This window comes from Bufo bufo, chromosome 1, assembly GCF_905171765.1.
Source record: "Bufo bufo chromosome 1, aBufBuf1.1, whole genome shotgun sequence".
In the NCBI taxonomy this organism is placed as follows: domain Eukaryota; kingdom Metazoa; phylum Chordata; class Amphibia; order Anura; family Bufonidae; genus Bufo; species Bufo bufo.
Window position 1 is genome coordinate 816,905,738 of NC_053389.1, and position 20,937 is coordinate 816,926,674.

Genomic DNA, 20,937 nt, shown 5'->3' on the forward strand with positions numbered 1-20,937 from the left:
TTTAAACCCAGATTATTATTGCAGTATTTCAAGCTTGAATTTGAATGTCACAAAAGCACATACGTTGTGCTGGTGTACTGAGCTTTCATAAAATGCCTGACGCCGCCCACCTAACTAACAGACGGATAAAAGTTATTGTTCTCTGTCTCTGGGCTCAGGGCAGGGTAAAAAGATTGTGCACTGCACCCACAAAACTAAATCTAGATAGATCACAGAGTTAACAAGCACTTCTGATTAAAGATTCTTTCCTATTCTCTCCCTCACAGCAGCAGCATCCTCTCCCTACACTAAGCACAGCAGAGTGACGTGCAGCGCTACATGACTCCAGCTTATATAGAGGCTGGGTCACATGGTGCACTGGCCAATCACAGCCATGCCATTAGTAGGCATGGCTGTGATGGCTTCTAAGGGCACAGAGTTAAACGCTTGTTTATTGGCTGCTCTGCAGCCTTTCAAAAAGCACCATAAAATAACTGAACACCGAACCCAAATTTTTACTGAAAAGTTCGTGTTTGGGGTCCAAAAATCCTAAAGTTCGGTACGAACCCGAACTTTACAGTTCCACAAGCTACACCTGGGACAAGAGGTTTGGTCATTACCAACAACAAAACTGAAAATCAAGAGACTGTCAGATATCCTCATGTGCAGCCAGTCTCTCAGATCTTCTAACCTCTGTCATGGGAGGGAAGGGACTGTGAGAACATTTATTTTATGCCCTGCTCCCATGCAAGGGAGACACCCACAACAAATATACATTAACCAATAACACAAAGGTACAACCATGACATTTAACATCCCAAAATGGCACGAATTAGACCAGGGGTTCAAAAGTTAGTAAAAGTTTCTTTGGCCTGGCTGTACTCATGGCTTTTCTGCCCAAAACCGGTCCTACACAGTCTTTTGTCCTGGAGACAATTGAGAAGTGATCCACTTATCTCCCAGGGACAGAGGCCAGACTCCATTAGCCACATGGTAGCAAAAGACAGCAAAATACATGAACTTATATAACTATGCAGCTATTACATAAAACAGGTACATTCAACATGGGACCGTAATCACATGGTAAGAGGCTGGCAAGTAGTCCTCTGCAAGTACTCGTGGCAAACTCAAAAAAGGGGGATTTGTCACAGGAGCCAGATGACACAATCGTACTGCGGCGTCTGGACAGCCAGCAACATAGCCAGGCGAGGGTTCAGTCTGTACACAAGCTAATTGATGGTGGGGAAACGTTTTTTTTTCATGGCCAAACATTCCGTCATACAGTAGATGTCTCAAGGTGGAGCTGAGGACAAAAAGGAATCTTAGCAGGAGAAAAAGAGGATGATGATAATGACAAGGGCACCATCTTGCTTGGGGATGCAGGTTGGCTGCCAAAAAAAGGACCAGGAGAAGACTTGTTCTGATTGGGAATGCTGGCCAGTTGTATTCTCACAGAGGATCCGCTGATGCAGCCTGATGTGCTATAATAAACCTTTGGTACCTATGATTGTGTTTGAATGGCCAAGGCTTATTTTAATCCTTCATATCTTGCACACAGCTAGGGTTCTGTGTGCCCACTTGTAGAGAAAAAGCATCATATGGGAGTTGCTCGCACAGAGCTACAGGCAGCCAAGCTATGCCTAGCTCTGGCACAGTGTGGGCCTTACCCACCCACTGTTTCTGCACCATCACCAGATCCTGAAGCAGATATGTTTCTGGCTGTTCTTTGGGAGGTATGTCACCTCTGCTCTTTATTACTGCCACTACCGCCCTTCTCCATTTGTGTTGCCTTCTCCTCAGCACCTCGATCCCAGGTCCTGTGCAGCACAAAATCATTATTAAAGTCCTTGCCACCCCTGCTGCTTTTATCAAACTGTAAGATATCAAGGTGGGCTTCTTGACCACCCTTCCCTGCTCTTAGTTTTTCCCGATTGCGACTGTCACTGCCCCCAGCACCAGTCCCATGGCTTCAGTTGCCACTATTACCACAACCATCAACACAGCCATTCATGGGGTCCCCAACGTTCTCCTGAACCTCCTCGTCAGGGCTGCCACAACTGTGACGGCTTTCACACAATTTGTCAACAGGGAGGTTGACGCTGTAGATCGTGATGGGTTTGAAGGCACCCCTCTAAGAAGGGACAGTGAAGACTGAGAGGGCTTCACTGAAAGCCTTCTCTGGAGCTGCAGTGAGGATGAGCAGAAGGAGCGCTGTGACCCCTGGCTCAATGGCCCCATGTCAGACTTCACATCATGCTTCTGAGGAGTGAGCAATCCAATCCACAATCTCACTCTCTTTTTTTCCATCAAACATAATGTTGCACCTTTCAGAAGCCAGCAGAGACAACTGCAGCCTTCTACTACTATAACTACTTCTAGCTGGATAGCTGCTGCTGCTGCTACTACCCAGATTCTGGCTCTAGGTCTTTTGTTTGGAACCTTTCCTCAGCCCTGACATTTTTGAGCTTCACATATATTGTTGTGCACTACCCTTTGTATTAGTGTGGTAATCACCTTTATTTTGGTTTGAATATATTCAACAACCCCCAAAGAATTGTCACCTATATTCTAGTTTAATTAAATTGAACAACCCCCCCCATCCAAAAATAAAATAAAAAATTCCAACCATGTGGAGATGGAATAAATGGAAACGGATGATTAAGGTCCAGGACTGATGCTTAATATCCAGTCCGGTACTTTGTGTATTTTGTATGATTTTTAAACTTTTACCAAAAACAAATATTTTAATCAACTATGTGAGATACCCTGACATGGAGTATGCACTAGTATTTCAGGATTTCTGTTAAAATGGGGAGCAATTAAAGGATTGTCCTTGTTCTGCTAGGAGGCACAGAAGCTACAGCTCCTCACTTCTCACTCCCTGGCTGATGGCTTCCCTGAATTTTCCCATTATACAAACACATTTCGTCTCTGTAATGCTAGACTTTCCCTTCACTCTCCCTGGCAGTACAATGCAAGCTTGATTATGACTGTCCCTGACCCCCTAAGATCATTTTTCTGGCAAGCATTACTACACCCAACCACCCTTGTTCACATCCTAACACATAATGATGTTCTTCTCTATCTGCCAGGGCACCTCTTTGCCCGCTGCAGCAATGATTTGGTGTCTTTCAGCCCGGGAGTCAATCAGGGCAAGACCTCACCCAACCACCCACTTCATTTCCACTGTATGTCAGTGGGAAAAAAGTGACAAAAATAGCTGGATTGTCATTGTGATGAGCTAAAAAGGAAACAATTGACAACTTAACGTACTATTATCATTTATTGATTTGTCTCTTTGCAGCAGACACAGGATTCCGCCTATTCAGTTAGTCCTATTGGCAGTATATACCGGTAAGTTCTACCCAGCTCTTGATCTCTACTACTACTTGGCTACACATGATCTAATTGAGCAAACTGTACAGCCACAAAAGGGCCCTACACTGGAAGTGGCAACTGCTGCCTTAAAAAAATGTCTGCTCAGTTAGATCCCTTGTATGGAGCTTTACTCATGTTTATCCGTTAAAAAATGTCAGATGGATCCAGCGAGTAAAATCAATAGTTCTTTATTCTATGTAGGAAATATTAAAACATGTACACAGACAAAATGGCAGGCTGACGCGTTTCGATCAATAAAGTCCTAATCATCATGTCTATGTTTAAGACCTTATTGGTCGAAACGCATGAGACTGACATTTTGTCTGTGTACATGTTTTAATATTTTCTACATGGAATAAAGAATTATTGACGTGACTCGCTGGATCCATCTGACATTTTTTCAAGGATTATCGTTGTGCATGAAGACACCTCTAGGATCTGTACTTGAGAAGACTAAGATATTCCACCTGAGAGCTGGACTTCACTTACTATCTTCATGTCTATCCGTGTCTCACCATTACTGTACATTCATGAGCCATGACTCAGATGGTTAGCCCTGTATCAGAATTTAGAAAAACCAAATGCTCACTGTTCTCTCGATCTCTCAGATTGGAGCTCAAATCTTCCGGTCTCTACCGCTGCCAGAAGACTGGAATCAAATTCCTGGTGAAAGGTCCAGTTGTCATTGAATATAAACTGGATTCTTGGAGCGATCATTTGAAACACATTTCAGGAAATCCTTATGAGATTTTGGGTCCACTATTTAACATACTGAACTGTGGGGAACCTAATGCCGTGTCAGCCGTGTACCTACCTCATTACCTGTGTTTAAACGGTAAGTCCATTTTTATAATAAGCACATATTATAGTCTATAGGGGAGATTTATCAAGACCGGCACTTTCTGCGCTGGTCTTGATATCCATCTGTGCTGCCAGAGGAGGTGCCTAATTTAGGACGAGGCACAGGCCTCCTCTTATATTAGGAGGAACCATCACTAGTCCACACAGCTAGATAGAAATCTACTGCAGCTCTGAGGTGCCGTAGATTTCTGTCTTCATTTGCCACGCCCCTTATTGGAGAAGTAAAAATGTAATGGTGGTTAAAGTCAAAAAGGGAGATGATCTCCCCTGCATGTTTGACATTTTCTCAATTTGAGAATGAAAAATTAGAATAAAGAAAAGAAAAATGTTTTTTTTATATGCTGATTAAAAAGGCATAATTTGAATTTAAAAGTGGTGGTTTAGATGAAATGAAAGTGAGGATATTTTTGAAGTATGACAGGAAACCTGAATAACCAGAAGAGGTCAGCCTAAGTGTCCTCCAAGCTTTGTGTAGATGTTATTTTTAGGCTTCTCTCATGCAGGCTCACATTTATTAATTTGAGTGCACTAAAATGTTGGCATAAGCCGTGGCAAAAATGTTAAAATTTTTTATACATCTAGCTTTAGAGAAATTTTCTTAGCCTAGCATAAGGGGTGTGGCTTTACAGAAAAGGGGCACGGTAAAAGGGATGTGACCCAACAGCTCCCAGATAGCTTTATACCATGTTCAGATAAATTGTGCCTAAACCTAGAAGTGTACGTTTTATACCAAACTTTGTGGCTACATGCCTCTTTGTGCTGTAGATAGGGTTCCCAGCCCTGTAGTCATCAAAATCATAAATCACAGCAGAAGGGTTTCTTTCATAGATTTTATTTGCAAAATAATGTTGCGTAAATAAACCTAGAAGTGCCCAGTGTCCTTATTTCCAAGACACTTATCGTTTTGCAGCCTGAAGTGATGTGTATGCCGGCTGCAGAGGTTTTTTCTGATTTGTCTTATTTTTATTGCCAGATTGTGACATAATCTCCTTATTCAGTACTTGTAAGACTTTTATTATCTGCTCCATCTTGATAAAATGTCCTATTTGTATCCAATAGTATTTGATGAAGACCTATCACAGATTAAATGTGCTCACTTTAGAGATGGAAACATGACCCTGGAGTCACCGGCACAGATTGAACCGTACTATATCAAGTTAGAGAATCCCACATTTTCCTGTCTGGGACCTCTGCTGTCACTTATAAAGAAAAAGCTCCCGATACATGGAAGCGTCTTCATTTACTTCAGGATTCTATGTAAAGGTTATCCTTATGAGGAATACAAAATCCATCTCTATGTACTAACCTATTCCACAAATGCCGAAAAGGTAATGAACATATCACATCTTAGATAAAGATTCATGTCCAGGTTCACACAATGGGCCAGATTTATCATTAGCTCAGGTCAGAATAATGGAGTGAAAAAGTCCCCAAAAAAGTCCCAAACGCTAAAACTGCGCTCAAATTTGCTCTGCACTATGCTCGCCAGTTTTCTGAAAGTGGGCGTGTTTTCTTATGTAAATGAATCTCTAGACAGATTTACTATTGGGACTAAAAAAGTCGCAAAAAAGTCGCAATTTCACTCCAGTGAGGACCACGCTTATCTTATAAGACTTTTTAATAGAACATGCAACTTTTTCATAAAAACGTGCGACTTTTTCATAAAGATGTGCGACTTTTGTAAAGATGCTTACTGACAGCTAAACTGTTACCGTCAAACCACATTTATCAAAGTCTTAAAGGGCCGATCATAAATCTGACTTGGCTAAAACTGACTTTAGCCACATGTTAAAGTGGAGTGAGCTGTCAGAGTCATGATAAATCTGGCCCAATGTGTTTAGTGCATGGCCACAAAAATGCCTGCAATTTCTGATTTTTTAATGTAGTTTTTATCACAGTGTTTGTAGTGGCATTTAACCCTTCAGTAACAACCAAAAAGCTTTTCATGGTATTGTAGAATAAGCCTTGCATGGTCTCCCGTCCAGCTGTTGAGCAGACACAATGTTGTCTAACCTAATTAAACATTTGATTTCTTGACATGAGAAAACTTCCACTAAACAATTCCCTGGATGTATATCTACATGCTGCAAGAAAAAGCTTTGCAATGCACCATCTATACACAAGAACTATAATTATGCAGCCAATCTGAGCTATTCGAGCTTGTCAGTCAGGGGTATAGAAATCTTTAAACAGTCCAACCAACTAAATTTCACAGTAAAAAAAAAATTCAACAAACTCTGGTCCTTCGGCACAATAGCAACTGATCAGTCCTATTTGGCCAATCACTATGTACAAATGTAATTTTGTCCGACAACATCCTAAATTTTTCAACCTGATGGATCACAATTTTGGTAGACTGAAGTCTTCAATTGCTACACTATATTTTTTATTGATTATAGGACAAAATTGGTGAAATTTGCCATTTTGTCTAGCTTTAAGGCTACATTACACAGGTTAACAGTTGGTGCAATTATCGAGAAGGGAGCGTTCTTAGAAATACTCACGATTCCCCGATGAACAAGCAACCAATCGACCATCGGGGGAAAGCATCCCTGATGTGGCCGTCTAGATCATTGTTTCTGGGAAGAAAATTGTCCGGTTTAAATAGGAATCTTCTGCCAGAAAAAAATGGATCTGCATGGAGACTAATGAATTCATGCCCTATATATGTAGAAACACCTCCTTTATGTGCAGCTTTAGTATGTTTTTACTATTTATCTTTTGCCCTAAGGTCATTGAATTATCTATTGTTTCAGATTTTGTAGCTCCCTTTAGTGATGTTTTATTGAATATTAGTAAATGTTTCTGTACTTGGATTTATGAATTTTTTTGTTTGCCTTATTTTAATTTCAGATCCTTGACAAAAAAAACAAAAAATGTGGATTTCAGAGAATCAGAAAACCTGAGCACACCGACACTGTATATACTAAAATAAGATACCTCATCACCGGCAATCCGGGAGTATTGGCTCATCCTAAGGTATATTTTATTAGGCCTGCACGTTAGCCCACATGTTTTTGAGATGACAAATTTTTTACTTAGTTGATCATCCTCATAACACTGCCATTAACCTTTCACACAGGATAAAATTATTCAAATTTTCCTACACCAGGGTCTGTTTTTCTTATTTGCAACTACTTTTCATAATTGCATTTGACTAAGGATCCAGAATTCACGGGCACTGGCCGTGTGAACTCCTTGCTGTGGTGCACATTGACTTGAATGTGTCTGTGATCCGCAACATATGGCAAAATATAGGATATATTTTGCGGTGTGGAGGCACAGATTGGAATAACACGAAAACACTTGGAAGCCTTTCTGTTGGCTTCTGCTGTTGGCGGTCCACAACACGGGCACAGAGGCCATGAGCCCTAAGTGTAAAGGCCCCTTTACATGGGCCAACTAAGCAGGCAATTTTACAGACCAAACCATTCTTCAGAGGAGGTGAGAGCTGCATTTAGAGGCAGCAATCGACTTCTCTGTATGGAGACCAGTCATTGGGGAGAACATAAAAACTACATACAAATGTTTCCTTAGTCGAATATTAACCTTACCTTAAATGCTCCTTTAACTTCCCACCCCTTACACCCTTTTAAAATAACTGCTCACTATTTTTCCATTATGTCAACCCCTATTGTCCTACTGTTTCCTAGATCTCCTGATGCCACTGGCTGTCCTCAATACTTATTTCTCCTAGGACCTAGCATCTATCTCTACAATTTAAAAGGGCTTTCCTTTCTTTTTAATGAAGACCTATCAGGCACCCACTGATCAGATATTGATGACCTATCCAAAGGATACGTCATCAGTAGTGTTGATCACGAATATTCAAATTGCAAATTTTTATCTCGAATATCAGCACTTCAAGAATTTGCGAATATTTAGAATATAGTGATATATATTTGTAATTTCGAATATTCGAGATTTTTTTAAAATCAGTACACATGATCCCTCCCTGCTTCTAGCTTGTGGGCCAATGAGAAGACTGCAATATCTTTGACTTTAGGAGTAGTATAGATTGCGAATTTTTGTAATGCGAATTTGTGTAATGAGAATTTTCGTAATGCAAAATCAATGAGATCGTGAAAACTCAGATCCGATGGTATATTCTAACCCCCAGGCATTCCCATGGTGACGGGGACTCTTGTCGGGGAGGAGTATGGAACAACTGTACAGAGAAAAATAAAAGAGGAATATTCTAGAAAATGAATATATTGTTTTTTTCGAATATTCATAATATTCAAAAACAAGAATATATAGCAATATAGCGAATATTCAAAAAAAAAAACGAATATAGAGCAATTTAGCTAATATAGTGCTATAATCTTCTTTGTCTAATAGTTCTAATTTTTTTCTCATCTGAAGTTCAGAATGGAAAAAAAATGACAACTATAAAAAAAAAGATTATAGCACTATATTAGCTAAAGTGTTCTACAATATTTTTTTTTCGAATATTTGCTATATTGCTATATATTCTTGTTTTAGAATATTACAAATATTCGAAAAACTAATATATAGCACTATATCGAATACAGTATATTCGTTTTTAAGAATATTTGTCTTTTTTTCCATTTGAAGTCATAATTCCTCCCTGCTTAAGTAACTTAAGCAGGGAGGAATTATGACTTCAAATGGAAAAAAAGACAAATATTCTTAAAAACGAATATACTGTATTCGATATAGTGCTATATATTAGTTTTTCGAATATTCGTAATATTCTAAAATAAGAATATATAGCAATATAGCAAATATTCGAAAAAAAAATATTGTAGAACACTTTAGCTAATATAGTACTATAATGTTTTTTTTTTAATAGTTGTAATTTTTTTCCAATCTGATTTTCAGCTGAGAAAAAAATTACAACTATTAGACAAAGAAGATTATAGCACTATATTACCTAAAGTTTTTTTCAGATATTCGCTATATTGCTATATATTCTTGTTTTTGAATATTACGAATATTCAAAAAAACTAATATATTAGTTTTCTAGAATATTCGTCTTTTTAAAAAAAAATCTGTACAGTATTTCCACTTTGGCATACTCCTCCCCGACAAGCGTCCCCGTCACCATGGGAACGCCTAGGGGTTAGAATATACCATTGGATCTAAGTTTTCACAATCTCATTGATTCTCATTACGAAAATTCACATCACGAAAATTCGTATTCCGAAAATTCACAATCAACACTACTCCTAACGAATATTCGAATTTGCAAATATTCTACTAATATTCTATGAAATATTAAATTCGAAATATCAAGAATTAGAATATGACCCCTGAAGCTCATCACTACTCATCAGTATAAAGATCTCGGAAAACTAGCATTATCCAGGAAATGCTAATGATAACCTATCCTCAGGATAGCATATCATTATTTGTACCCGGTACCAATCAGCTGTTTCAGGGAACTGCTGTGTCATGGGAGCTGTGGCGAGTGCTGTGGACTCCCAGCAGCTCACCAAGGACAGCATTGTACATTGTATTGCGGCTGTGCTTGGTATTGCAGCTCAGCCCCATTCTTAAATCAATGGACTCGAGCTGCAACTTGGCCATGTGACTTATGTACGATGACATCACATTGCCTAGGTCCCCCGCCAATATGATATTGATGACCTATTCTGAGGATAGGTCATCAATAATTATTCCAGGATAACCCATTTAATGTAATATTATTATTATTATTATTATTATTATTTTTATAGAATTTACGGAATTTAGTTAAATTTAATTCAGAAAATTATTTGGAGAGACAGCGAAAGAGAACATGTCATCCACAGCTTTTCAGGCGATTGAAGCACTTTCATCTCGAGTCTGAATCAAATTAGATGGTCATTTTGAATTGGAATTAAATTTACACAAATTTGCTCGTCACTATTAATAATTATAACAACAATAAATGTTTTCTGTAAAATCCGTATAAAATAAAAATGTAATGACATTAATATCGAAATATTCAGCGAACCGTTTAATAGTCACAGACTTGTTTGGTCTTTCCAATAATCCTGCCGTTTCACTTTTCAGACTCTGAAGTTTGATTCAGAACGCTATCAGTTTACAGAGCTGAGACTTAAGGAAAAAGATGTAGATACTTATCTGAGTGTATCAGAAGAGACCTCTGAGGACACAGTCTGGGACGCTCACCTGACACAAGGTTCTAGTCGCTTGTTGTCTTTGTTTTAATTTCTCAAAATGAATTTCACATTCTTAATTTATGTCTTTTGCAGGTGATATAAAGGACATTGCACAATTATTATCATCACTGACAATCCGTGAAGGTAGATCTATCTTTATATATGTAAATCTCTCTTATTATTTATTACTGTCATGTCATTGAGTTCCAGTCACATATCTTTACCAGAAAGGCCACACTCAAAGGTGCTGCTGGCCCGAGAAATTCAAATCACAGCTTTATGCCTTTTTTTTTTTTTATAATCTTAAAAAAGCTTCCAGAAACTGTGTGACTTGATCATTTGTTTTTTTTGTTTTTTGTTTTAGGCGTTTTAAAACTTTATTTTGCCGTTAAACTGTTTTTTACCACCTGATATATTTTGCATGCCTGGCTCTTTTCTACATTAATGTATGTGTCTCTTGTGATGTCACTTTCTTGGTAGAGCAGCATTGTAAAAAAAATATATATATATAGAAAAATGCAACGCAAAAAAGGCATTAATAATACCAACGCACATTGCATATACATTTAGTTTGAAGCACCAAAAAATGCCAAACGCTGAAGGAAGAAAAAAAATCCCATTGAGGCAAAAAGCGCTCCTTAAGAGTGAAAAAACACCACTACAAATAATGTCTATTTGCCCTGTGTTTAACATTTTCCATAGATTTTCATAAGACATCAGAAAATTCCACTTTTTTTGCTTAAAATCGATGCAAAAAAACAGCAAAAATGTGGGTAACTATAAAGGTTTACACTTTAGCTGTGGAAATAAATTCTACAATTATTTATTAAATAGTAAAACACTGGGTAAAAGTACCACTGAAATAGACTGGAGATATTGTAGACAGTAAACCTTTGTCACCAATGCTAGGCAGCTGCTAATGAAGCAAATACAATAACATACGGGGAGTAAAGGAAAACCAGCTTAGTTGCACATAGTAACTGACATAATAATTTACATTATTTGTATCATATCATACATGGACTACTGTATGCAATTTTTAGGGCCCCTTGCATAAGTGGATAACAGCTGAACTAGAGTGGGTGCAGAGGACGGCAACCAAGATAATTAAGGGGAGGGGTGGATTGTAGGTTATCAAACTTGGGTTTGTTTAGTCTGAAAAAAAGACTATTTAAGTTTCATTACACAACAAATTATCTTCAGGACAGCATCGACTTATTGAACAAGCTGTCAACCATAGGTCCCCTTGCTAAAGGCACCATCTTGGCCACCTAGGATGTGGAATACTTGTATTCAAATATCCCACACGATGATGGATTAACTGCTTGCGAGTATACCTGGAGGCTGATGGGATTGTCTCAGAGTCTGTACTGACCAACTCGCCAAATTCATCCTCACCCATAACTATTTCTCTTTGGCAAGGAGATTAATTTATAATGTACTGGAACCACAATAGGTAGCAAAAAAGCACCGGAATATGCAAATCTCTTCATGGCAAAACTGGAAAGTGACTTCTTGTTATCTTGCCCCATCAAACCCTTGGCCTACTTCCATTTCATTGATGATATCCTAATAATCTGGACTGACTATGAACATAATATTCCATGCATAATTCAATAAATGTCATCCCACCATAAACTTGACCCTCAACTATACAAATGAGCTTTTTGGAAACCATTATAAAACTTTAAAGTAGCTCAATACATACATCATTATATTGGAAACCTATTGATCAGCATACATACCTCAAATAGGACATAGGGTTGAGCGAATCTAAATATCCAAAGTGGACATTGATCCGAATTTCAGGGAAAATTCGATTTGCCAAGAAGCCAAATTTTTTCATGCTTCGTGGTAACAAATCCATTTTCCCTGAAATGGCGTAAAAAAAATAAAAAAACACAATCGCCTTATCCATTTGAATGTGAAGAGGCCACCATGGCCATCTTGATTGAAGATCCCTTGCGAAGTCCAGTGCGCGGTGACACATGATGTCATCATGCACCGCACGAGATTTCACGTGTGATCTTCAATCAAGATAGCTGCCGCAGCCTCTTCACGCTCAAATGGATAAGATAAGTATATATCTTTTTTTACCCCTAGAAGGCCTCCATTGTTACACCACATGCAGCGATCAGCGATCAACACAGCATCTGAGGAGTTCAATGGTGTGGGGAGGGTGGCACAATGGTTGTTTTTCATCATTGCGGACTCTACTTCCAAAGAAATGTGCTTTGTGACAAAATAATTCGTCACAAAGCGAATTTTTTGTGAAATTCGGTGAAGAAGCAGATTCAAAGTTTTCATAACTTTGCTGAACACTAATGGGACACCTGTAACCCCCAAATACTGTACATCAGGCTGAGGGAAGTGCTGTGTCCTAGCATCTACATATTGTATCACTATGTACTATAGCTTCATCACACTGAGATCTGCTCAGAAAGCGAATATACAGTACATATTAATGCTGTATTCACTGACACAATATATGATTATACAGACACCAGTGTGTATAGAAAAAACATACATCAATATGTGGTAGTGTTATAGCTTAGAGGTTAAGTTCTTGGTTTTGCATGTAGACATCCCAGGTTTGAATCTCAGGAGAGACCAGTGAAGTTTTTTTCTTCCACATTTACCCCATAAGAAAAGTCTATGTCATGTTGAGGATATTATTTTTAGAAAGCTAATAAATATTGCTGGTTTCTTTATAATCATATATTGTGTCTATGAATAAACCAGTAATAGGTCTTAGCAAAAAAAAACAAAAAAACTGTATTTTCAATGTACAGGGTGGGCCATTTATATGGATACACCTTAATAAAATGGGAATGGTTGGTGATATTAACTTCCTGTTTGTGGCACATTAGTATATGTGAGGGGGGAAACTTTTCAAGATGGGTGGTGACCATGGCGGCCATTTTGAAGTCAGCCCTTTTGAATCCAACTTTTGTTTTTTCAATAGGAAGAGGGTCATTTGACACATCAAACTTATTGGGAATTTCACAAGAAAAACAATGGTGTGCTTGGTTTTAACGTAACTTTATTATTTCATGAGTTATTTACAAGTTTCTGACCACTTACAAAATGTGTTCAATATGCTGCCCATTGTGTTGGATTGTCAATGCAACCCTCTTCTCCCACTCTTCACACACTGATAGCAACACCGCAGGAGAAATGCTAGCACAGGCTTCCAGTATCCGTAGTTTCAGGTGCTGCACATCTCGTATCTTCACAGCATAGACAATTGCCTTCAGATGACCCCAAAGATAAAAGTCTAAGGGGGTCAGATCTGGAGACCTTGGTGGCCATTCAACTGGCCCATGACGACCAATCCACTTTCCAGGAAACTGTTCATCTAGGAATGCTCGGACCTGACACCCATAATGTGGTTGTGCACCATCTTGCTGGAAAAACTCAGGGAACGTGCCAGCTTCAGTGCATAAAGAGGGAAACACATCATCATGTAGAAATTTCGCATATCCAGTGGCCTTGAGGTTTCCATTGATGAAGAATGGCCCCACTATCTTTGTACCCCATATACCACACCATACCATCAATTTTTTTGTTCCAACAGTCTTGGAGGGATCTATCCAATGTGGGTTAGTGTCAGACCAATAGCGGTGGTTTTGTTTGTTAACTTCACCATTCACATAAAAGTTTGCCTAATCACTGAACAAAATCTTCTGCGTAAACTGAGGGTCCTGTTCCAATTTTTGTTTTGCCCATTCTGAAAATTCAGTGCGCCGATCTGGGTCATCCTCGTTGAGATGCTGCAGTAGCTGGAGTTTGTAAGGGTGCCATTTGTGAGTAGCTAATATCCGCCGAAGGGATGTTCGACTAATGCCACTCTCATGTGACATGCGGCGAGTGCTACGCTGTGGGCTCTTGCTGAATGAAGCTAGGACAGCCACTGATGTTTCTTCATTAGAGACAGATTTCATGCGTCCACATTTTGGCAAATCCAACACTGAACCAGTTTCACGAAACTTAGCAAGCAGTTTTCTAACTGTAGCATGGGAGATGGGTGGTCTCGTAGGGTGTCTTGCATTGAAATCTGCTGCAATGACCCGGTTACTGCGTTCACCAGACATCAACACAATTTCTATCCGCTCCTTACGTGTTTACCTCTGCAACATGTCAATGGCTGTAAACAAAGAGAAACTTGTAAATAACTCATGAAAGAATAAAGTTACTTTAAAACCAAGCACACCATTGTTTTTCGTGTAAAATTCCCAATAAGTTTGATGTGTCACATGACCCTCTTCCTATTGAAAAAACAAAAGTTGGATTCAAAATGTCCAACTTCAAAATGGCCGCCATGGTCACCACCCATCTTGAAAAGTTTCCCCCCTCACATATACTAATGTGCCACAGACAGGAAGTTAATATCACCATTCCCATTTTATTAAGGTGTATCCGTATAAATGGCCCACCCTGTAGTTTGTGCAATTTCCTAAAGTCTCTACTACCAGAACGGAAAGAAACCTGACTCAGCTGCATGGGTTCCTCCCCTACCCCAGAGTTACCTGTAACATCACCCTGGGAAGCAGTAGAGACGAAACCACTCACAGAAGGGATCCCTTGCGCGGAGGGAGCCCTACACCTTTCTCTAATACGTCTATCTAATCGTACTGCTAAAGACATTGCATTCTCCAAAGAATCTGGGTACTCATGAAAAGCAAAGGCATCTTTCAATCTCTCAGATAACCCCTGACAAAACTGACTACGTAACGCAGGATCATTCCACTCTGACTCGGTAGCCCATCTCCTAAACTCAACACAGTAAGCCTCTGCAGTATGTTCACCCTGTAATAAATTACGTAATCTCGATTCAGCCATCGAGACCCGATCTGGGTCATTGTAAATTAATCCCAGGGCCTTAAAAAATTCCTCTACTGACCGGAGGGCCCGAGAACCGGGCGGCAGAGAAAAGGCCCAGGATTGCACATCCTCTTTAAGCAGAGAAATGATTATACCTATCCTCTGACTTTCATCACCTGACGACGATGGACGCAGCCGAAAATACAATTTGCATGACTCTCTAAAATGGATAAAGTCATCCGTACCCCCTGCAAATCTATCAGGAAGAGCGACTTTAGGCTCCCCACAAATTTGACCTGCACCTGATGCCAGAGCATTCTGACACCGTGTGACTGAACCACGTAGCTCCGCAACCTCTAGGGATAGCCCCTGCATGCGGTCAACTAATGCATCAATTGACGCCATCACAAAACCGCTGAGCAATGACAGTCAAAGTATTGGCGGGTTATAATGTCACGGCGGACGGGATCTCAGAAACACAGATAAACCAACAAACAAGTTTCTAGGCGAGAAGCTGGGGAAAGGTCACCTCCTAGCAAATCCCTGACTTCTCTCCCTACACTGCTAAGCCCACATTCAGACCTTGAAGGTAGGAATAATGTGTCCTCGCGCCTGGGCTGCAAATACCCTAGAATCCCTGAGATGGTGAAAGGGGAATAGGGGCAGCCTGCTCCCTCAGAACCTGGAGGAGACAGATGACACACAAACAACCTAGACAGCAAACAACAAAAACAGAAACCAAACTTTTCTTATCTGAGCTGGAACAGACAATCCTTCCTTCCTTGCTTCCAAGGCCAGACTGATTTCTATAACCCGCACAGAACACTGGGATTGAGTGAGATTTTACCAATGACCCCACCCAGTGCACCTGAAGGGAGGCGGATCCAGCACGACTCCAAAACAAAACAGAAAACTAAACACGTGCTGCTATTCTGTCCGACCTCCACACATAGTCAGAGCAGGGCATGACAGAACGATAAAAGAATTGTCATTTGCAACCTGTGCCGTACCAAAATGAACAGGGGCTTGAACGCTAGCAACCTCACCACCAAAAGCATGATCCGCCACATGGCATCAAAGCACCCTTATAGATGGGCCAAATGCCTGGTCCACAACGAGTTTCCGCGGGTCACATCACTGCCTCCTCTTCCCCTGTGTTATGTGCTGGCCAATCCCCTGTCCAAGACGCAAGGCCCGGATGCCTCCCGCCCTGCACCTGGACCTTCGCAAGCACCATCAGCTAGCACATCCATTCTATGTCCCAGTGAAGTGTACAGATGTCCATACCCCAGGCCTTTAAACGAAAGCGCAAATACCCAGCACCTCAACCATCATTTTTTTTGATGGTTAGCTCAGTAGCAGGCATTCGCCCCTAATGTGTTAGAGAGTCAGCTCATCAGCAGACCCTCACCCATAATATTTTAGATTGTCAGCTCAGCAGCAGACCCTCAACCATAATTTTTTCGATGGTCAGCTCAGCAGCAGACTCTCAACCAAAATGTTTTTGATGGTCAGCTCAGCAGCAGGCCCTCGCCCATAATTTTTTACATGGTCAGCTCAGCAGCAGACCCTCAACCATATTTAAGTGTAGGAGTCCCACTACCTGAACAATTGTACCACAATGCGATTGAGGCCCTCCATTATGTAATATACAGGTTGTATTGGAGTGCCTCTTGCTTGTAATTTTTGGCAGCACTTGCACTTTATATATGAGGAAATATACAGGAAAGAATGTTTCCTAACAATTTTGTCTCTAAAATCGATTTTATCTTTGGTTTTGTGCGTATTATTGTCAGTCTGTAAAAGTGGCATACTACTCGGACAACATGTTTCCAAGTAGCGACCTGGGAGTCCAAGATGCATCCAGACATCCTCCCCATGCTGTTCCCGAACCATTTCAGCGGTGATTCCATAAATTTCTGACCTTTTCATTTGAACCAGACACACTCCCCTCTTCAGAGCAGGGGGTGCCTGGTTTAATGCTCGGGTTCTCCCATTGACTTCCATTGTGCTCGGGTGCTTGGTAGAGCACCCGAGCATCCCGATGTGTTCGGCCAGAGCACACGAGCACTTAGGTGCTCGACCAACACTAATAATATTACATTATTATATAAAGAAAAACATTATGAAGCCCCTTGGTCACCTGGCTCCCAAGTGCGATCAGCTACATCATCATCTTCGAGTATTGTCTGCATGCCACTGATGTCCTCCTCAACCGTCTCTGGGTCAGGAGCCTGACCTCTTGCAACACCAGCTCCCACGCCACTCTCCTCATCACTACTTGCCCGCCTAGTAGAGGAAGCAGCGGATGTCTCTTCTACATGTTGGCTTGCCAGTAGCTGCTGACTGTCTTCTAGTAGCTCGTCCGCACTGAATAGTGGAGCTGAGCCCACAGCATACAATACTTCTCTGGCTGAGGGAACAGAAAAGGACAGAGGCAGGTTGAGGACAGGTGAGGGCACAGGCCCTGCTCCCGGGCCATGCCAACTAAGGGTTGTGTCTGATGAACCCATCGACTCTTGACTGGGGATGTCTGATGTCACTTGCGACGTAGTCGAAGATCGAGTCAACCATTCAAGAACCACTAGGTTGCTGGTCAAGACACTACTGCTAGCTGACACTGGAAGCTCAGGCCTCTCGCTCCGATTTCTGCTGCCACGGCCCCTTACTCTGCTGCGACCTGTGCCTGCGCCAGAAACATTTAGGCCTCTGCTACTCCCCTGTGCAGGCATTGCACTTCTCTATCTGACATACTGTTTGATCAAATAAATAAAAAGTAAATTAAAACACCCCAAAACAGTCTGTAATTTTCTCACTTGACCACACAACCGCTAATAAGCCCTTTTTCCCCCTACTAATACACACAAAAGAGGGCTTCACAACATATAACTGCACCGCTGAACGGCAAATAAATATACAGTACAGACCAAAAGTTTGGACACACCTTCTCATTCAAAGAGTTTTCTTTATTTTCATGACTATGAAGGCATCAAAACTATGAATTAACACATGTGGAATTATATACATAACAAACAAGTGTGAAACAACTGAAAATATGTCATATTCTAGGTTCTTCAAAGTAGCCACCTTTTGCTTTGATTACTGCTTTGCACACTCTTGGCATTCTCTTGATGAGCTTCAAGAGGTAGTCCCCTGAAATGGTCTCCCAACAGTCTTGAAGGAGTTCCCAGAGATGCTTAGCACTTGTTGGCCCTTTTGCCTTCACTCTGCGGTCCAGCTCACCCCAAACCATCTCGATTGGGTTCAGGTCCGGTGACTGTGGAGGCCAGGTAATCTGGCGCAGCACCCCATCACTCTCCTTCATGGTCAAATAGCCCTTACTTTCAAAGTTTTCCCAATTTTTCGGCTGACTAACTGACCTTCATTTCTTAAAGTAATGATGGCCACTCGTTTTTCTTTACTTAGCTGCTTTTTTCTTGCCATAATACAAATTCTAACAGTCTATTCAGTAGGACTATCAGCTGTGTATCCACCTGACTTCTCCTCAACGCCACTGATGGTCCCAACCCCATTTATAAGGCAAGAAATCCCACTTATTAAACCTGACAGGGCACACCTGTGAAGTGAAAACCATTTCAGGGGACTACCTCTTGAAGCTCATCAAGAGAATGCCAAGAGTGTGCAAAGCAGTAATCAAAGCAAAAGGTGGCTACTTTGAAGAACCTAGAATATGACATATTTTCAGTTGTTTCACACTTGTTTGTTATGTATATAATTCCACATGTGTTAATTCATAGTTTTGATGCCTTTAGTGTAAATCTACAATTTTCATAGTCATGAAAATAAAGAAAACTCTTTGAATGAGAAGGTGTGTCCAAACTTTTGGTCTGTACTGTATATATTTTTGCCAGTAATACACGCCAAAAAGGGCTTTATAACATATAACTACACCGCTGAACGGCAAATACTTTTTTTTGTGCCACTAATACACACCAAAAAGGGCTTTAGAACATATAACTGCACAGCTCAAGGGCAAATAAGTCCCCAATAACAAGAACAGTTTGCTGGAATTAAAGAGCTCTATAATAACTATTTGGATCCCCGGTCAGTGCAGCAAGGTGTAATAGGATTGTTCTGATTACCCAGGCTGTAACCTCCCCTACTGAACTCTGTTCTGCTTCAAAACTGTGTAATAATTCTTCCCTATCCTTTCCCTACACTTCTAATGCTCTTTCCCTGAACTTGTAAATAGTTTTTTCAGCACAATGAAGTCTTTCCTAGCACTGTCCCTAGCGCCTGCTGACGTCTCTCCCTGCACTAAGTACACTGGAAAATAGCAGAATCCAAGATGGCTAAGGCTATTTATAGGGCTGTGACATCACAGGGCTGGCTGGCTGCTGATTGGCTGCATGCATGGCATTATGAGTGATCCTGCCTTCCCAGAGTTCCTTGCTCCATGTGCTCACACGTGAAGCAGCCATTTTAGGAAAAATGCGATTTGTTACCACGAAGCGTGAGGAAATTTAGATTCGGTGCGAATTCTACTTTGTCAACTTCGATTCACTCATCTCTAGTGCTTTTAGTGAATCAAGTGTCAGAGTTCAAAGGCAACAATCCTGTCTACCTACAACCTATCTCAGTTTCCTCTCCAGTTCACGTAAGAGGATTTAATTTTTTTTCATGAACCAGTAAATGTGGTATGTTTTATTATAACACATTGTGACCAATACCCATGACCCTTGTGTCAGTACATCATGCAACCTGTAATTGCTACCAAATAATCAGTATATCCAACATTAGATTCCTACAGCTCACTGTTAGAGGAGACTGATCTGCTCTCGTTTCACCCTCCTTCAATATTTGAATTGATATGACCAATATATCTAGCATGTAATATCATTGATAATGTACTAGGTGAAACTATAGTGTATTATTATTATTTTTTTTTTGTGAAGCCATCACTTCACTTACCCTTCATCTGGATGAGGGGACCATCTTCTACTTACAAAGCAGAAAAGAGGCTGAATACCCAGTCCTTTATGTCTACACTAGGAATGATCATTTAAGAAGGGGATTGATAGACTTTTGTACATATAAATCAAACTTCCTGTACATAAAATAAGCATGTGAATTATTTTCTGTAGTTGCAGGTGCCTGTCCTTCACCGCATCACTTTGTGGATGGACACAGAGACGCCCTGATACAGAGGACAACAAACATCGATCCAGTCCTCGATAATCTGCTGAGCCAGAGACTGCTGGGTCAGGAGCAGTATAACACCTTGCGCCATTTAAGACCTCGCCAGGAGGCGATGAGGCAGCTCTATGATTATATGACAAGCTGGGGTCACAGCGACAAGGAGAAGTTTTATCAAGCCCTACAGATGCACAATGGGCGTCTCATCAGAGATCTGGAAAATGAAGACCCCGCCGTATAGATGTAAAAACTCCTAATCTGGAGTCTCTTCCAATGTGTTTACATATAGTTTGTAAGGCTGAAATACGACATTTGTCCATCTAACTTCAGCCTGTCATCCTGCAAGTTGATCCAGAGGAAGGCAAAAAAAAAAACCTGTGAGGTAGAAACCAATTTTCCCCACTTTAGGGGAATAAAAAATTCCTTCCCGACTCCAATCAGGCATCAGAATAACTCCCTGGAACAACGACCCCTCTCTAGTAGCCATAGCCTGTAATATTATTACACTCCAGAAATACAGGGAGTGCAGAATTATTAGGCAAGTTGTATTTTTGAGGATTCATTTTATTATTGAACAACAACCATGTTCTCAATGAACCCAAAAAAC

The 20,937-nt window shown here is 40.6% G+C and overlaps 1 protein-coding gene across 3 annotated transcripts in view; it reads left to right on the forward strand.

The window, feature by feature from the left end:
* The window catches only part of LOC120986628, a 163,517-nt gene extending 142,883 nt beyond the window's left edge, over positions 1–20,634 (forward strand). For all 3 annotated transcript variants that reach the window (XM_040415292.1, XM_040415294.1, XM_040415295.1), the window contains 7 exons: positions 3,284–3,333; positions 3,966–4,192; positions 5,278–5,546; positions 7,072–7,197; positions 10,240–10,369; positions 10,443–10,493; positions 20,279–20,634. In XM_040415292.1, the coding sequence (XP_040271226.1) occupies positions 3,284–3,333; positions 3,966–4,192; positions 5,278–5,546; positions 7,072–7,197; positions 10,240–10,369; positions 10,443–10,493; positions 20,279–20,571 (1,146 nt within the window). In that variant the 3' untranslated portion in view covers positions 20,572–20,634. The remainder of the gene's footprint in view (positions 1–3,283; positions 3,334–3,965; positions 4,193–5,277; positions 5,547–7,071; positions 7,198–10,239; positions 10,370–10,442; positions 10,494–20,278) is intronic.
* Positions 20,635–20,937: the final 303 nt, after the last annotated feature.